Genomic DNA, 17663 nt, shown 5'->3' on the forward strand with positions numbered 1-17663 from the left:
ACAAACTTTTGGTTATTGTGATAGAAGCTCTGAGTTGTCAGAAAGTGTCAGGGTCAAGACTACCTAAGGTTTTCTGAAACTTTTTGCCTTCAAATTATTCAGGTGGCTATTCTGGTGTCTACAATATCATGCAGCACTTTTTCAAGATGGTAGCAGGAACTAAATAGCCCTCTCAAATGGTTTTTTTTATATATAATTAAGAAATCAATGGAACATGTAACCACACTTGTTTTTAATACTTTTGCCATCTCTTTATTTTTACTTGGTTAAGTACTTAAGAGGAGAATTTTTTTTTTTTTATGTTTGTATATTTTTATTTAATTTCCGATGCTTCAGTCACTAGTGGAAAATATGGAATCAGGATCGGTTATATACACATATCAGTAACGGAATCCAACCGATCCTGATGAAGGCGATACTGATACTATCAGGATCGGTTTTATATTTTTTAAAGAACCGTTCCAAATAGAAACTAATAGGATCGGTTTTTTCATAAAACCGATCTTAATAGTAGTTATCTAGATCAGTTTTTGAATAAAAACCGATCCAGATAGGAACTATTAAGATCAGTTTTTATATAAAAACCGTTCTTGATAATATTTTCGAATATTTTTTTTTATTAAAAATTTCATATCTATATCAGTTTTTGAATAAAAACCGATCCAGAAAGGAACTATTAAGATCAGTTTTTATATAAAAACCGTTCTTGATAATATTTTCGAATATTTTCTTTTATTAAAAATTTCATATCTAGATCAGTTTTTGAATAAAAACCGATCCAGATAGGAACTATTAAGATCAGTTTTTATATAAAAACCGTTCTTGATAATATTTTCGAATATTTTTTTTTATTAAAAATTTCATATCTAGATCAGTTTTTAAATAAAAACCGATCCAGATACGAACTATCAAGATCAGTTTTTATATAAAACCGATCCTGATACTTTTTTTTTTGTTGGAATGAGGATCTGAAATCTGGATCGGTTTTTAAAAAAATAACCGATCATAATAGTAGTAATCTGGATCGGTTGTTTAAAATAACCGATCCTGATGTTTTATTGAAGCTAAAAAAAATATTTTTATTTATTTGACCAGCTTCCATATATATTTTGCTGGCCAGCATCCTAAATATATTTTTTTTTGCACAGTAAGAAACAATAATCAAATATCATATACACATCATAAATTAAATATCATACACATCTTAAATTATTACAAAAAATTCATGTTCATACAAAGTTTTGTGAAGCATTACATATTATAACAAGAAATTTAAATCCAAAAAAAATTAATTAACAAACATACAAGTGACTAATTGAGCTATTTCTTCAATTAACACACATTTATGCAATTAATGTAAAGCATAACAATAAAAAAAATCAATAATTACCTCTTTTGCAATCACATCACTTGAGATTAAAAAAGATCCTAAAAATAAAAACAAATGTAACAATTAGATGGAAAAACATTTTACAATAAAAAATACAAAAAAATGTGTTTTTAAAGCATAATAATGAGAAAATTATATAAAGTTAATACCGTAATAGTTGATCGGCCGAGCCGGAGGTGCGAGAGGCTCGGCTTTGAGAGGAAGAGACGGAGAGAAAGAGAGAGAGAGACACGGAGGAGAGGGAGAGACGGAGACAGAGAGAGAGACACAAAGAGTACAGAGGGAGAGACGGAGACAGTGAGAGAGACGCTAAGTTGAAAATGAGAGGCGCGGAATGAAAATAAGAAGAACCCTAAGCAGGTTATATAGGGAGTTATCATTAGGATCGGTTGTTTATAAAAAACCGATCCTAATAGTATCAGGATCGGTTTTTTATAAAAAACCGATCCTAATACTAATTTTTTTTGGCGGGACTAACTTTGAAAAAAATAGTATCAGGATCGGTTTTTTATATAAAAACCGATCTTGATAAAAAAAATTTTCAAAATGGGTTCTGCAAAAAAAAAAAAAAAAATCAGGATCGGTTTTTTATAAAAAACCGATCCAGATACTATCAGGAACGGTTTTATTGCTAAAAACCGTTCTTGATAATTTTTTTTTTTTTTTTTTTTTTTTTTTTTTTTTTTTTTTGCTGCAGAACCAACTTTGAAAAAAAATAGTATCAAGATCGGTTTTTTATAAAAAACCGATCCTGATACTATATATAAGAAAGATCACTGCGGTAAACCCCACTCATATTGATGGTCTATCAACCATCAAACGGCTACCATTTATTTTCTTTTCTGTTGATAATGCATGTACACAGATAAATATTAAGAAAAATGTGAAAAATATCAAATTTATTTATTTGTGTTTGTATGGCCAAATCAACTCTACTATGATCAATTTTGTACAATTTTATTATTATTAATGGCATCAAATTGTTAAATGGAATGCAGACCGTTCATTTCTGCATGATCATCCAACGGTGGGTCTGTAATTAAATGACATGTAATAATTTTTAAAATGATCAAGATATAACATGGAACATTAATAACGTAAAAGTGCCGAAGGCCCGACAACTGTAAGTTTTGATCCAACGTAAATTATTTACGGCCGTGCGATGTTGCTATATTGTTTTGCTTTGATGAACTAGTACACGAATCCCGAATTGTATCAAATTTTATAATGGTGAAATTAATATGACATTCTTTCATTTTAACGGTTCCGATCGACCAAATGCTAATATTCGTATTCGTTCCTTCACAACCCCACACAACAAGGGTTCAAGTCCTATGTATATTATTATATGGCACAAGTCATTGATGCATCATGCATGATTGTATAAAAAAATTCAATAGTCAAAATGACTTCAAAATGAAATATCAATGTCAAATAACTAATTATATTATCACATAAATTTTAATAATGTAAATTACATTAATTTTCATCAAAAAATATTTATAATTGAACCATATGCCATATACAACAACCATATATATATTCTATTAATCACCACACTAATTACATATACAACAACCATATAATTGAACCATATGCCATATATAAAAAAATAGTATTAGAATTGGTTATTTGAAATAACTGATTCTAATACTATTTTATTTTCAAAGTTGTTCTTAAAAAAAAAAAAAAAAAAAAAAAAAATTATCAAGAACGGTTTTTAGCAATAAAACCGTTCTTGATAGTATCTGGATCGGTTTTATTGCTAAAAACCGATCCTGATGCTATTTTCTGATATATATTTCATTTGTTAGATGTATTTAAGTTATCTGAGAAATATATATATAACCAGAGATTATTTAAAAAAAATAAACAACTTGTTTGTGTTTGTATAATTGTTTGTTTAATTATTTATTTGTTATTTATAAATTAATACCATAAAATTAATTGCTTAATTGATGTCATGAACAAATGGAAACGAATTCATATTACCTGAGATAACAAAATATATATGGTTAGACCAAGACCATATTGATTCGAATTTTATCAGACGGTTCATATATAGGATGTACATAGGGAATGAAATATCTTTAATTTGACCTCTTTAAAGAAATTAATTCAATTATAAACCTCTTTTAAAAAAAAAAAACATACTTGAAAGCTGGCCAGGTTTTACAATGCTACCTTTAAAAAAAAAAAAAAAAAAAAAAAAAAAAAAAAAAATTTATCAAGAACGGTTTTTAGCAATAAAACCGTTCCTGATAGTATTTGGATCGGTTTTATTGCTAAAAACCGATCCAGATGCTATTTTCTGATATATATTTCATTTGTTATATGTATTTAAGTTATCTGAGATATATATATATAACCAGAGATTATTTAAAAAAAAATAAACAACTTGTTTGTGTTTGTATAATTGTTTGTTTAATTATTTATTTGTTATTTATAAATTAATACCATAAAATTAATTGCTTAATTGATGTCATGAACAAATGGAAACGAATTCATATTACCTGAGATAACAAAATATATATGGTTAGACCAAGACCATATTGATTCGAATTTTATCAGACGGTTCATATATAGGATGTACATAGGGAATTAAATATCTTTAATTTGACATCTTTAAAGAAATTAATTCAATTATAAACCTCTTTTTTAAAAAAAAAATATACTTGAAAGCTGGCCAGGTTTTACAATGCTACCTTTAAAAAAAAAAAAAAAAAAAAAAAAAAAAAAAAAAAAAAAAATTTATCAAGAACGGTTTTTAGCAATAAAACCGTTCCTGATAGTATTTGGATCGGTTTTATTGCTAAAAACCGATCCAGATGCTATTTTCTGATATATATTTCATTTGTTATATGTATTTAAGTTATCTGAGATATATATATATAACCAGAGATTATTTAAAAAAAAATAAACAACTTGTTTGTGTTTGTATAATTGTTTGTTTAATTATTTATTTGTTATTTATAAATTAATACCATAAAATTAATTGCTTAATTGATGTCATGAACAAATGGAAACGAATTCATATTACCTGAGATAACAAAATATATATGGTTAGACCAAGACCATATTGATTCGAATTTTATCAGACGGTTCATATATAGGATGTACATAGGGAATTAAATATCTTTAATTTGACATCTTTAAAGAAATTAATTCAATTATAAACCTCTTTTTTAAAAAAAAAATATACTTGAAAGCTGGCCAGGTTTTACAATGCTACCTTTAAAAAAAAAAAAAAAAAAAAAAAAAAATTTATCAAGAACGGTTTTTAGCAATAAAACCGTTCCTGATAGTATTTGGATCGGTTTTATTGCTAAAAAACGATCCAGATGCTATTTTCTGATATATATTTCATTTGTTATATGTATTTAAGTTATCTGAGATATATATATATAACCAGAGATTATTTAAAAAAAAATAAACAACTTGTTTGTGTTTGTATAATTGTTTGTTTAATTATTTATTTGTTATTTATAAATTAATACCATAAAATTAATTGCTTAATTGATGTCATGAACAAATGGAAACGAATTCATATTACCTGAGATAACAAAATATATATGGTTAGACCAAGACCATATTGATTCGAATTTTATCAGACGGTTCATATATAGGATATACATAGGGAATTAAATATCTTTAATTTGACATCTTTAAAGAAATTAATTCAATTATAAACCTCTTTTTAAAAAAAAAAATATACTTGAAAGCTGGCCAGGTTTTACAATGCTACCTTTAAAAAAAAAAAAAAAAAAAAAAAAAAAAAAAAAAAAAAAAAAAAAAAAAAAAATATTATCAAGAACGGTTTTTAGCAATAAAACCGTTCCTGATAGTATTTGGATCGGTTTTATTGCTAAAAACCGATCCAGATGCTATTTTCTGATATATATTTCATTTGTTATATGTATTTAAGTTATCTGGATCGGTTATTATGTATAGACCCGATCCAGATGCTATTTTATGATATATTTCAATTAATAAGATTTATTTGAGATATTTTAATTATCAGGATCGGTTTTTGTTGGAAACGGATCCTGATACTATCAGGATCGGTTTTTACTAAAAACTGATCCAAATGATTGAACTATTAGGATCGGTTCTAAAATAAAACCGATCCTGATAGTATCAGGATCCGTTTCCACAAAAAACCGATCCTAATAGTAATAAACTAGGATCGGTTGTTACTAAAAACCGATCTGAATAGTTTTTAGGATCGGTTTTTTTAAATAAACCGATCCAGATACTTATTAGGATCGGGTGTCCATATAACCGATCCAGATAGGCCGATCCTGATTTCTGTTTTTCCACTAGTGAGTCTAGATTTATAGTGTCATAAGAGATAAAGAAAGAATGTCATTTTCTTGTGTGGTTTAAAATTCAAGTTCTTCAATGAACTGTAGAGGTTACATTGGTTGTGAAATGTGTACAATTCTTTTACAGGGTTATTTGATTTAAATGTTTATGTTAGGTATTAGATTAATTTTTCTACAATGATGGTTTGCCTGATTTGAAGGTTCGTTTTGTAATTGAGTTCATATTAGAAACTTGTTTTTTTAATGGTTTAATTACAACATCAACAATGACAAAGAAATTGATCTTGTCTTATGTTCATTGAGGCATTTTGTCATACATTAGTTGTATGGCTATCTGTTGGGTTTAGGCCCAATCGGCCTGTCCCACATCAAAGCTGTAACTTCTTATATTTCGACTCTTTAGGTTACGCCATTTAGGGGGCTTTTCGTTCGCGCTATAGGTCATTCCAGGGAATAAAAGAATTCCAGGAAATGCAATGCCAGGGAATGTCATTCCAGGGCATGTATCATTACCATGTTTGGTTCGTGCATGACTATTGCTTCAACATTCCCTGGAATGAGCATTCCCATGTTTGGTTCGCGCTATATGCATTACAATAGCTATAGACATAACTTCACTATTTTTAAATTATTAACTAAATAATATTATGTTATCTAATTTTTTATGTATTGTTTGAAGATAAATTAATAATCAGAAATTATATTAATGTAAAAAAAAAACACCGTAGGCATTGAAAATAACTTGAGCAACAAAAAAAAGTAATAATATAAAACAACATCCCTTTGACTTAAATTAAAAAAATAAAAGCATAATTGATTATGAAAATTACTACATCTGACAACCACCTAGGATCCAAATCACATACTCTGACTTTTTGTCATCCGCTAAAGAAAAATAATAATTGGTTTTACTAGTATCTCCTAAAATGATAGCCCCAGCTTTGATACGATCTAATAAAGATAAGCCTTGTATTTTATCAATCTCTGTAGACACTCCATCCTTTTTAGCTGCATCATCTGCCATGAATTGGAAACAGCCGGCTATGTCAGTAGCTGTTCCAAACTTATTTGGAAAAAAATACAAGCTCTTCAATAAATTATGTATATTGACTTATTTTAATTTAGAGGTTATGTTAAATTTAGAAGATTATGTATAACAAGTTTATAAATGTGCCTACATACATGGTCCAAAATTTAGACCATATTAGTAAATCATCACCACATAATAATAAGAAAATCTACTACAAAAACACAGAATAACAAGAATCATGTTAATACATAATTAAACCATATACTTCGTACCCATTAAAATTTCTTAAATGACAAAATAGAAAAATGGCTATATAATACAAATAATAACATATCAACTCAGTGATTATTTCTTGAGCTCCTCCACGTGGTAAACATTTCATGAGCTAATGTGTCCCTCCAATTGGTCCATTCATCTGTTGATTCAATATGTGTAATTCGCTCACCATCTAGCTCATCTAGCAGTAGGTTGGCCTCCTGCATTCCGACATCCAAAGGATCAATAGGCATTTCCCTTCGAATATGATTGTGAATGAGCGCACATGCTGCAATTATTCGACATTGAATCTTTACCGGATAAAATGATTTTCCCCTAAGAATTGCCCATCTCCCTTTAAGAAGACCAAAATATTGTTCTATGGCATTGCGTGCCGAAGAATGTTTGTAGTTATAAAACTCCCATGCTGTTCGTGGTAATCTTCCATCATTCCAATCACTTAAATGATATCTTTGACCTCTGTAAGGCGTAAGAAAACCCTCCCCATTTGGATAACCGGCATTACAAAGATAGTAGTAACCTGTAGTTAGAAAAAAGAAAGAAAGGGCAATCTAGTCTAAGTAGCTAATTTTTATACTCAAGCTTAAATATAATTTCAGTTCAGAAATCATTTTAGATAAGGGTCAGTTTTGCAACTAAGATGAGATTTGTTCCAATTTCGCCTATCAGGTCTAGTTGGCTCAGGACTTAGCTAGAACTTACAATTTGGATTATTAAAAACAATCTATACATGGTGGGAACTTGAGAAATAACTAATTCTCCTTTGTGTATTTGTGTTGAAGCCTTCAGAGGAAATAACAAAAAAACAGTGTCTCATGTTGAAGCGCGATAAGTATGTAGAGTTGGGTTTAAATGCTCTAGTATTTTTTCATATACAAAATAATATTGCTCCCTGAGTGAGGCTATCCAGAGTAAGGCTATGGTACTATGCCTCAAGATTTCTCATACAAGTTTGAAAACATTACGGTGCAAGCTGTATCATCTTCTCTGTTTCCTTTGTATAAGTGATGTATATATTACATAATTACATTAATAATTGTTATCTCCATCACAATTGATGATAATTATTCCCTACTTATGGAATAATCATTACAGTTTCTTTGCCTTATATGTTGGTACATCCCTTCATTTGCTTTGTAACCAAAGTATCTTAAACAACGTGAATTGTACAAATCTGAATCTATTTATTGTTTACTACTACTTCCCACTGAATATATCTTACGCAGGCTGCTCATTATTTCTTAATTTTATCGTTCTCACAATAAAGATTATGCAAAAAGATTTACACGCATATATAACAGTCAAAGTGTGTAAACGCGGGTCGGTATATCTTACGCAGGCTTGTATCAATTGCTTAGCTAATTGGGAGGTAACATGTGCACTAAAATGTAACGGGGGCTTGGGAATACTCAATCTGGATCGCCAGAATGAGGCCCTCTTACTCAAATGGATTTGGTGGTTGCAACACAAACCGGAAGGGCAGTGGGCACAAACTATGGGTCACCTATATGGAATAACAGATGAGGTGAGTATGGCACAGCGGGCGTCAGAATCATTCTTCTTGAAGGACCTGGCAGCGCTGGCGCCGTTCTACACTGATTCAATCAGCGTTCAGACGGGGCAAACAGCAAGAGTTTGACGTTGGAGTGCCAATGCCTTGTTCACGGTATCATCTGTTTACTTCGAACTTCACAACACGAGGATACAGTCCCCGTATCATCGTGTCTTGTGGAAGCTCAAAGTGCCAATGAAGGTTAGGGTATTCATCTGGCTAATGCTACTCGATAAGATCCTCACACAGGAAAACCTAATTATCAGAGGATGTCAGATAAACATGGGATGCAAGCTATGCAACAGTCAAAGTGTGGAAACGACGGGACACATCATGTGGTCCTGCCCATTTGGAAGTAGGTTCTGGAGAGGACTGTGTGCCCAGATCAATATACCGACCCGCATGGAGCAGAACATAGAGGATGCATGGTTGGGAGGACGAATGACACTGCAGGGAAGGGCAAGAAGTAGATGGGATATGGCCTGGGCAGGAGGGTGCTGGACTATGTGGAAGGAGAGGAACAGGAGGACCTTCTCGGGCACAACAAAGACCTTGAGTTTATTAATAGATGAAACCACAACGAATTTACATAATTGGGAGCTTTTTATATAAAATTAAGTGTAAGAGGGGATTGTTAGACCAGGTAGGGGCATACTGTGTACTCCTGGCAGTGATATTTACTAAATAGATTACTTGGGTGCTAAGTACGAAACTTGTAAATACACTTTCTTTTTTAATATATTTGTTGCCGACAATTGTCGACAACCTTCAAAAAAAAAAAAACAGTCACTTTGTTGTTAACTTCATCAATTCACTTCCCGGAAAAAAAAAATATGCCAGACAAAGAAACAAAAAATGCCACCTATACAAAAAAGATTGCCATTTCTTCTAATGGTATATTATTTATTTTGTCGGGAGGAGAACCGGAAGGAGGACAACAAATTAAAAAAAAAAATGATCTTCTAAAGCTTGTTAATTAAAAAGAAATAACTAACATCTAGACAGAGAAACTAATTTAGAGATAAAATTGTCTATCGATTAAAAGATTAAATGCGAGTCTAAATATCAGCCCCCAAAAAACAGACATTTAAATTTCATTAACATGTTCTCAAAAATAATATTTTATTTCTTAGGTTTAAGATAATATTCTCACACAGATTAACTCTATGAGTGTAATACCATAACAAATATTTATATTTTTACAAATTAATTATTTTACGATAATATATAAGGTTTTATCATAAAAAATGTTTAAAAAAAATACTTGCCACAATGATAACTAGTACTTATACTTTAATATTTTTATTGAACGACAACGTGCTATACAATCATTTCAATATGATCTAAATATTTTATAAGAAAAAAACACCTTAGAACATTATATTAGGAAAAAAATGACTTAACAATGACTCATTGGATTATCCTTCTATAATGCAAGGATGAAAAAAGAAAAATTGTTGAAAGTGTCATTGCTTGTGGTCGGTCTAATAGTTCTTTTTATTAATAATTTTACATGCAATATTATGAAAATATTTCAAATTTCAATCATCAAAATATTAATAGTTTGATTGACACGAATAATTTTTCTGAGGGTGGTTGTGCAAAAACTAAAATGATTGGTGTTATCTAAGTTGCGCTGTCTCAGCCTCTCAGGTACCTGACTCAACGCAATTGAAACGGACGTCCCAGATTTATTCTCAGTTGGTGCTGGTTTGAAATGGCGCAGGAACAGTATTATTTGTGCTTTGTGATTCGTGCTGAGGGACTGTCCGATTCCATTGTACTCAGTCCGATAACCTGAGAAATTCACTCAAGTTTCGAGCTTTAGATTGGTAACCTGAGGCGGATGTGAATTCCTATCAAAGTGTCCAACTTTGTTTCTCGGTTGTGAAATTAAGTAGTCGGCGGCCGTCAATCATACATAGGAAAAACCCAAAAGAAACTTCTGCCTAAATCTAAACCTTAACCCTAATTCTATGAACTAACGAGAGCGAAGAAACCCCTAGTATGCTATGGAGGTCCAAGAGGCATTGCGCCACTGGGAGGGGACATACATCCGATCAATCGAATCACAAGAAAAAGAAAAACCGCAAGGCTGGATTGATGAAGCCATTGGCTATTGGAAATCCCTTGACGATAGAGGTTTTTTTTTTATTATTATTATTTTTATTTTTTCTTTCTTTCTTTCTTTCCACGTGATGCATATTTGTCAGTAATTGGCATGAAATCTATGAATTATATTTGATACAGAAGAGAGAATTGAATTATTACCTTTTTATATCATAATCTTGACTGAACCAATTGTAGCGCATATGTAGTAAGTATATATATCTATTCCAACCATTCAAGATAATAATCTTGGTCAGATACCTATTTTTTTGCCTCAACAAGATGAAAATCATTGCAGCTGTTATTGTCTTTAAGCCTGACTGTTGTTTCCTAACACAAGTTTCTCAATCTGCTTCTCACCGCAGTAAAGAAGAGCTTCTTGCTTGTGAATACCTCTGATCTGGACTATTTCTCTTGTGAATATCTCAATATTCCAACGCCGAGATATTTGCTTGCGGATGTGGTCGCATTTCGTCAACTTTACAATCGATGGGATGTCTACATCTGTCCAAGCCCTGGGTGCCTCCGTTGGTTTGTAATTCGTGATTTTCTCTTTGTTCACCTGGCATGTAAGCACTTACCAGGGATTGATCAAACTAATGCATGGCCATTAGAATGTGATTTGGCCGACCAGAATTGGTGTGTCAAGACCCTTCGCAAAACTGTCTGGAAACCCATTGATGTTGAGCGTGCGTTTGGCTTCCTGTATGATGCATGTGGGTGTAGTCACCATGGTGGCAGCTTGTTTAACAATTTTCCGTTGTCAGAGGATTCCAGGAGGTCAGAACTCTTGGAAAAATTGCGCAAGGGATTCGAAAAGTTGATAGAACACCAAGAGAAGTCTTTCTTTTCAATGCTCTCTAATGGCCGCTTGAGGGCACTTATTCACCTGGCAGCCAAGCACATTGTTTACCCGACAAGCAGTATAAGCCTCACTTACCCATTTAGAAGCCTTTTGGAGCATTTGCCTATCTGCTTCTGTTTTCTGGAGGAGGAGCCCCTCTCCTGTTTTGTTCAACTTGTAGATGACATGGTTCATTTTGTCAACCAAGTTAAAGCCGCACCTCCAAATGGGATAATGGATCTTAGCACGTCTAATGTATTACGGAGCAAGAATGGCAGTTGCCTGGCTGCACTTACCGGTCCCTTGAGAAATGGCAGCCAGTATTATTTTGAATTGGATGAAGACGAGATAGAATGGCAGCTTAGTGACCCAGGCGGGCTGCCACATTGGGTTTTTGAAGCGCCGTGTATCCCGTCAATTGAACTAGCCCCTGCCAAAGCCTCCGAAATGTTTCATCTGGTGGAGAGCAAGGTAAAGTCCTTTATGAACCGCCTCACCATCTCCAACATGCAGTCTGCACCTACTGAAGTTGTCTACTTTGAATTGTGGAGTGTGATGTGCAGAACCTATGAGTCAGTTGTTGACTCCCCACCTTTATTGTCAACCGAGGAATTGAACTTATGGAACGGTGAATCAGCCTGTGGTCACCTCAACCACAGGTTTTTTTCTTACTCTCCTCCTGAAGAACTTGTTGAATTCCGGAGAACTGCATTTCGTTTTAAGGTCAGTGATTTAATGATATCTCCACGCAGCTATTCTTCCTCCCACCCTTCTATTTATGTTTCTTATTCTTTGTGTTGATCCAGTAATGTAATTTTTGGATTGCAGATAGAGCCAGGCTATCTTGAACTCATCAAATTATCTTTTGAGCTGCAATGCTTGAAGCCTCAAATCGAGGAGCTCTGCAAGCTTGACCTCCGCAAGTGTATTTTGCCTCTCTTAAGATCGTATTTGCGGGTATGTAATTTGTTTGGTAGCCTCACTTGCAGGACGGTATGCATATTCTTTCCAGCAGGAAAATATCAAATATGACTTTTTTTTTTTTCTTATTCATTTGCAGATGAAGCTGTATGCGTATGTGAATATGTACCACTACGAGCCTGTAGAGGATACAGATGTTCAAATCAGCACAGATAATGTAAGAGGGTCATGCCTCAATCCTAAACATGATAAATTTTGCTAAATCCTGTAGCAGAAAACAAGTCTTGTATGCTGCTAGTCCATCAAGAGGGTTCAGATTCCAGGCTCAAAAAATATAAACATGGTGTATTGTATAACTCATAACAGATACCAGTCTAGTGGTCAGTATGTTCGACTACCAGATATGACTGGCACAAATTGAAACTCAACATACAAATCTGTCTGGTGTTAATTTTTCAAGGAAACCTAAGTTGATGCTCCAGTGATGGGCTAAAGGGCCTAATGTCAGCTAGTTTGTTACTGCAGAGATATGTTAAATGGACAGAAGAAGTGGGAGAGGGACTTACAGAGTGCAGTGATGAGCTCTCTGATGAGACAGACGAGGATTGTAGAGACATCTCAGTTACTGATACCGGATATGAGGATGAATCAGCATCAGTTCCCAGCTGGGTGAAAGATACTACAAATCGTAGCTTGTATCTCTTCCTGAGTGAGAGCGGGCTTTTGGAGACTGAATTCACTGGTCTTCTCGTCTGGGGTTCAATCACTGATGTCATTAATTATTGTGTCCAAACTGGCTGCCTTTCTGTTGCACTCCAAATTTGGGAACGGAAAACCTACAGGTCACTAAAGTACTGGTGCCGCTGCTGCAGGGAGTTGGAATTTCCATATCGGGAGCATCATATGGAGCATATGGAGAGGGTGCACAAGCTTGGCTTTCCTCTTAATGCGTACTGGTTGATGCCCATGCCACACAAACAATATGAGGTCAAGGGTGAGCTAGGCTTGGAGCTGGAGAAGGCTCCCTCGGGAAGTACTGGTAATTGGGATGGCTCCGTCACTTTTGACCGCAACTACAATTGTTTTCTTGTAGATGCTGCCAAGCTAAGTCAAATGCCCTCCAATAACGGTGAATTCCGTGATGATGCATCACTGGGTGATAAATTTCGGAATATACAGAATCAACTCTCTATCTTGAAAAGCCTTTTTGATAAGAAATGCAAGTTTTTGAGGATGCACAATTCTGTTTTCTCCATGCAGAAGGTTTGTTATTGCTGTTAAATCCCCCCCCCCCCCCTCTCTCTCTCTCTCTCTCTCTCTCTCTCATAGACTCATGGTCTCTTTGCAGCTTGAGATGGACACTGAAATTGTACAATCTTGTGCTCGAATTGACAACCTAAAACTGGAACTCTCTGAATGCGGCCTTTCTGAGTACAACATCTTTTCTCCCATTGGATCTGTCACACCTGAGGTATGTATTAAAATTTATAAACCTGTCTTGCCTTGTCAATAGCAATATTTTCTTGGATACACAATTCTGTTTCTTTTTTTCTTTTTTTGTGTATACAGGCTAGATTTAGCATTAATTCTGTTAATCAGATTGGACTTCCAGCATGTGAGATGTGTGAGGTATGCAGACTGCCGCTTCTCTAGTTGTCATGCTGCATGGTTTCTTTTGACACATATCTCATGGACCCATGGTCTTTTTGCAGCTCAAGATGGACACTGAAATCTTACAATGTTGTGCTCGAATTGACAACCTAAAGCAGGAACTCTCTGATTGCTGCCTTTCTGAGTACAACATCTTGTCTCCCATTGGATCCTTCATAAAGGTCTGTATTACAATTTGTAAACGAGTCTTACCTTGTCATTTGCAATATTTTCTTGGATACACAATTCTGTTTTTTTTTTTTTTTTTGGTGTATGCAGGCTAGATTTGGCATTAAGTCTGTTAATAAGCTTGGATTACCGGTGCGTGAGAGGTTTGAGGTATGCAGACTGCCGTCTGCCGCTTCTCTATTTGTCATGCTGCATGGTTTCTCTTGAGTCTTGACACATCTCATTCTCAGCACATTTTATCCCCCATCTGGTGGTGTTTTATTTTTGCTAAATTAATGTAGCGTTAATTGATTAATTAATTTTTAGGCTTTGCTCCGTTCTGTTACATGCTCAAATGACTTTCCCTCAATTAAATTGGAGCTAGAATCGCCTGGCAAGGTCAGTAAACTTTTCAGCAAATGATCCACCCAAGAAAAAAACACACACGCACGCACATTAGTAATCCCTTTAGTTTGCATGCTATTCCTTCTTCCATATAGAGCCAAAGAAATAAAGAGATTAATTAGTCAGCAATGCTCTGCTAGTCTGCTGAGCTAATGCATGCATTTGTCTTAACAATGCTTGTCCTAGTTAAGTTTTGTATGTTGATAAATAATATTAGCAGGTGCTTATCAAACTTAAGGAGCACGGTGGACAGTTTGGATTTGCTTATGTTGGAATGTCTTGGAAAATTAATGGTGCGTAACTTTTCATTTTTCTTACACTTGTTAAAGATGTTATGTCATGCGAAATATATAATTTTTGTTATAACTTAATTACTTGTTTGTATGTTAATTTTTGTTGCTTAATTATGTAAATCTCAGGGGAGATGTCTATCGATGGGACAAAGAGGGCAGTTAGTGGCTCTTTCCAAATGGTTGCATCAAGAAATTGGGAGTCAGATTATTTTCTAACCGATGAAAATATGACTTTCAATGTTTGTGGGGTTAATTATAATGATGAGTATTGTAAATGGGTAGTACAGGGCACTCTTAGAGGAGAAGTGATTGACAAATTATGTGAGTTTGAAGCTGAGTTTCCTAGAAGGTCCTAGAAGGAATGTAGAGGCCCTGTTAATTTTGTTTAGCTATTTGTGGTTGATCTGTTCCTTGTCTATCTCTTTGCCTGTTTAATCAAATGCACTAGTATAACTGTGAGATTGTGCTAACTGGTTCCTTTTTCCTCAATTATATTTTCGTCTTGGACAGTTTTGGTTTACTGAAAAATTGTTAATCCGTCAAAATACCCTAACCTGTACAATGGGCAGAAATATGAACTGTTCTTCTAATCCAGCGGCTTTGATCCAATCCCCTAATTTATAATAAAACAGAAAATATTTTTGGTTGGTTTTATTAAGGTATTATTGTCTGTTAAGGTACCGAACAGAGAAATAGAAAATAATACTATAACCAAACAGAAAAACACTACAATCTTAAAGCTTAAGCTTTTACTAAGGTAAGTTTCTAAATATAGACCGTAATAATTTACTTTATATATGTATTTCAACAAGAGGATGGATCTACACCGACTTACACCTTACATTTTCAAAGTCCAAACAGTTGATCCAAACCATTAAACATGATGGATATATTAAAATGTGCTTGAAAATCAAATTTTATATTTTTTTTTTATTTTTTTTACTATTTATCAAGATGGGTACAAAAATTTAATGGTCTGAAAATAAGGATTTTGTAAAATACTTAATAAATATTAAAAATTCAAAAAAAAAAAATTTGATCTGGACGCATATTTTAATATATCTATCATGTAAAACGGTATGATCGACTTTGAAGATTTTGAGAATGTAGAGCGTAATTTGGTCACCCAAAAAGAGTGTAAGTGGATCCCTCCTCCTTGAACCATTTATATTATAATCTTCAACAATGGTCTTTAGATGCTATTTTTATTAGATACTAAAATTATTGTTTAAATATAGCTGTGCATGATGTTTTATAAAACAACTATTACTTGATGGTTTTGACATTAAATTAAATTGTATATATCGAATGGAATTTCTAAGGCTTTACGATTTCAACCTCAAATATCAAAATATATAAGTTTTGAAAGCTTCAAATAATGCATAAGTTATGATATAAATATATTAAGAGTAAGGCTTAGGTGCTATGGAAAGCATAAGATATTCCATGCTACGGTTTCAAAAACTAATTTTATAAATTTCATATTTTGATCTAAGTAGCTCAATAAATTTTTTTATATAATGAAATTGTAAAATATTAATTTTTACTATTTTTGATTTTTTTTTGTATTATTTTCTAGGATTTATGAAAAGATGGCAAAAAAATGGTTAAATATAAAAAATATCAATGTTTTAGACCATTTTTTAACCTCCTTTGGGATATTAAATTATGGGTCGTGTTGCAAACAAACTTGCAAACTATGTTGAGCTAAGTTGATATGTGTCTTAGCCCAAATTCAAGGTGGTTAATCCAACTTTCCATTCTCAGCTCTAGAATCAAATAGAAAATAAGTTCGAAAGAGTTCAACTTGTGCATGTATATGAAAATTTGACATTCATTTTCTTCTTACTTATGGTCCATACACAAAAGACCGAGATGGCTGTTTTTCTAATCAAGTAATTAACCAGGTGTAGCACAAACTTTTGGTTATTGTGATAGAAGCTCTGAGTTGTCAGAAAGTGTCAGGGTCAAGACTACCTAAGGTTTTCTGAAACTTTTTGCCTTCAAATTATTCAGGTGGCTATTCTGGTGTCTACAATATCATGCAGCACTTTTTCAAGATGGTAGCAGGAACTAAATAGCCCTCTCAAGTGGTTTTTTTTTTATATAATTAAGAAATCAATGGAACATGTAACCACACTTGTTTTTCATACTTTTGCCATCTCTTTATTTTTACTTGGTTAAGTACTTAAGAGGAGAATTTTTTTTTTTTTTATGTTTGTATATTTTTATTTAATTTCCGATGCTTCAGTCTAGATTTATAGTGTCATAAGAGATAAAGAAAGAATGTCATTTTCTTGTGTGGTTTAAAATTCAAGTTCTTCAATGAACTGTAGAGGTTACATTGGTTGTGAAATGTGTACAATTCTTTTACAGGGTTATTTGATTTAAATGTTTATGTTAGGTATTAGATTAATTTTTCTACAATGATGGTTTGCCTGATTTGAAGGTTCGTTTTGTAATTGAGTTCATATTAGAAACTTGTTTTTAATGTTTTAATTACAACATCAACAATGACAAAGAAATTGATCTTGTCTTATGTTCATTGAGGCATTTTGTCATACATTAGTTGTATGGCTATCTGTTGGGTTTAGGCCCAATCGGCCTGTCCCACATCAAAGCTGTAACTTCCTATATTTCGACTCTTTAGGTTACGCCATTTAGAGATATGGCTGAGGCGGCTCTTTGAGCAAAACAGAA

At 33.0% G+C, this 17663-nt stretch overlaps 3 protein-coding genes across 3 annotated transcripts in view; 2 read left to right on the forward strand and 1 right to left on the reverse strand.

Annotated features, from left to right (window-relative positions):
- The window catches only part of LOC144554053 (disease resistance protein RGA2-like), a 72583-nt gene extending 72418 nt beyond the window's left edge, over positions 1-165 (forward strand). The window contains exon 3 of the mRNA XM_078302265.1: positions 103-165. The gene's annotated coding sequence lies outside the window, so the exon portion shown is untranslated. The remainder of the gene's footprint in view (positions 1-102) is intronic.
- Positions 166-7083: 6918 nt separating this feature from the next.
- LOC144553849 (uncharacterized) lies at positions 7084-8256 on the reverse strand. Its single transcript, XM_078302038.1, has 2 exons — positions 8244-8256; positions 7084-7541 (listed from the first exon to the last, which is right to left on the reverse strand). The coding sequence occupies exons 1-2, from the start codon at positions 8254-8256 to the stop codon at positions 7084-7086; spliced, it is 471 nt and encodes a 156-aa protein (XP_078158164.1).
- Positions 8257-10440: 2184 nt separating this feature from the next.
- LOC144554054 (uncharacterized) lies at positions 10441-15465 on the forward strand. The gene is made up of 12 exons (XM_078302266.1): positions 10441-10715; positions 11048-12249; positions 12355-12483; positions 12587-12664; positions 12973-13710; positions 13796-13918; positions 14017-14076; positions 14160-14279; positions 14377-14436; positions 14593-14664; positions 14891-14963; positions 15090-15465. The coding sequence occupies exons 1-12, from the start codon at positions 10586-10588 to the stop codon at positions 15317-15319; spliced, it is 3015 nt and encodes a 1004-aa protein (XP_078158392.1). The 5' UTR covers positions 10441-10585; the 3' UTR covers positions 15320-15465.
- Positions 15466-17663: the final 2198 nt, after the last annotated feature.

This window comes from Carex rostrata, chromosome 5, assembly GCF_964058835.1.
Source record: "Carex rostrata chromosome 5, lpCarRost1.2, whole genome shotgun sequence".
NCBI lineage: Eukaryota > Viridiplantae > Streptophyta > Magnoliopsida > Poales > Cyperaceae > Carex > Carex rostrata.

Coding starts and splice junctions, on each gene's coding strand:
- LOC144554054 (XM_078302266.1), top strand. CDS start 10,586: ATGGAGGTCCAAGAGGCATTGCGCCACTGGGAGGGGACATACATCCGA. Junction 12,250..12,354: donor GAACTGCATTTCGTTTTAAG/GTCAGTGATTTA, acceptor TTTGGATTGCAG/ATAGAGCCAGGCTATCTTGA. Junction 13,711..13,795: donor CTGTTTTCTCCATGCAGAAG/GTTTGTTATTGC, acceptor GTCTCTTTGCAG/CTTGAGATGGACACTGAAAT.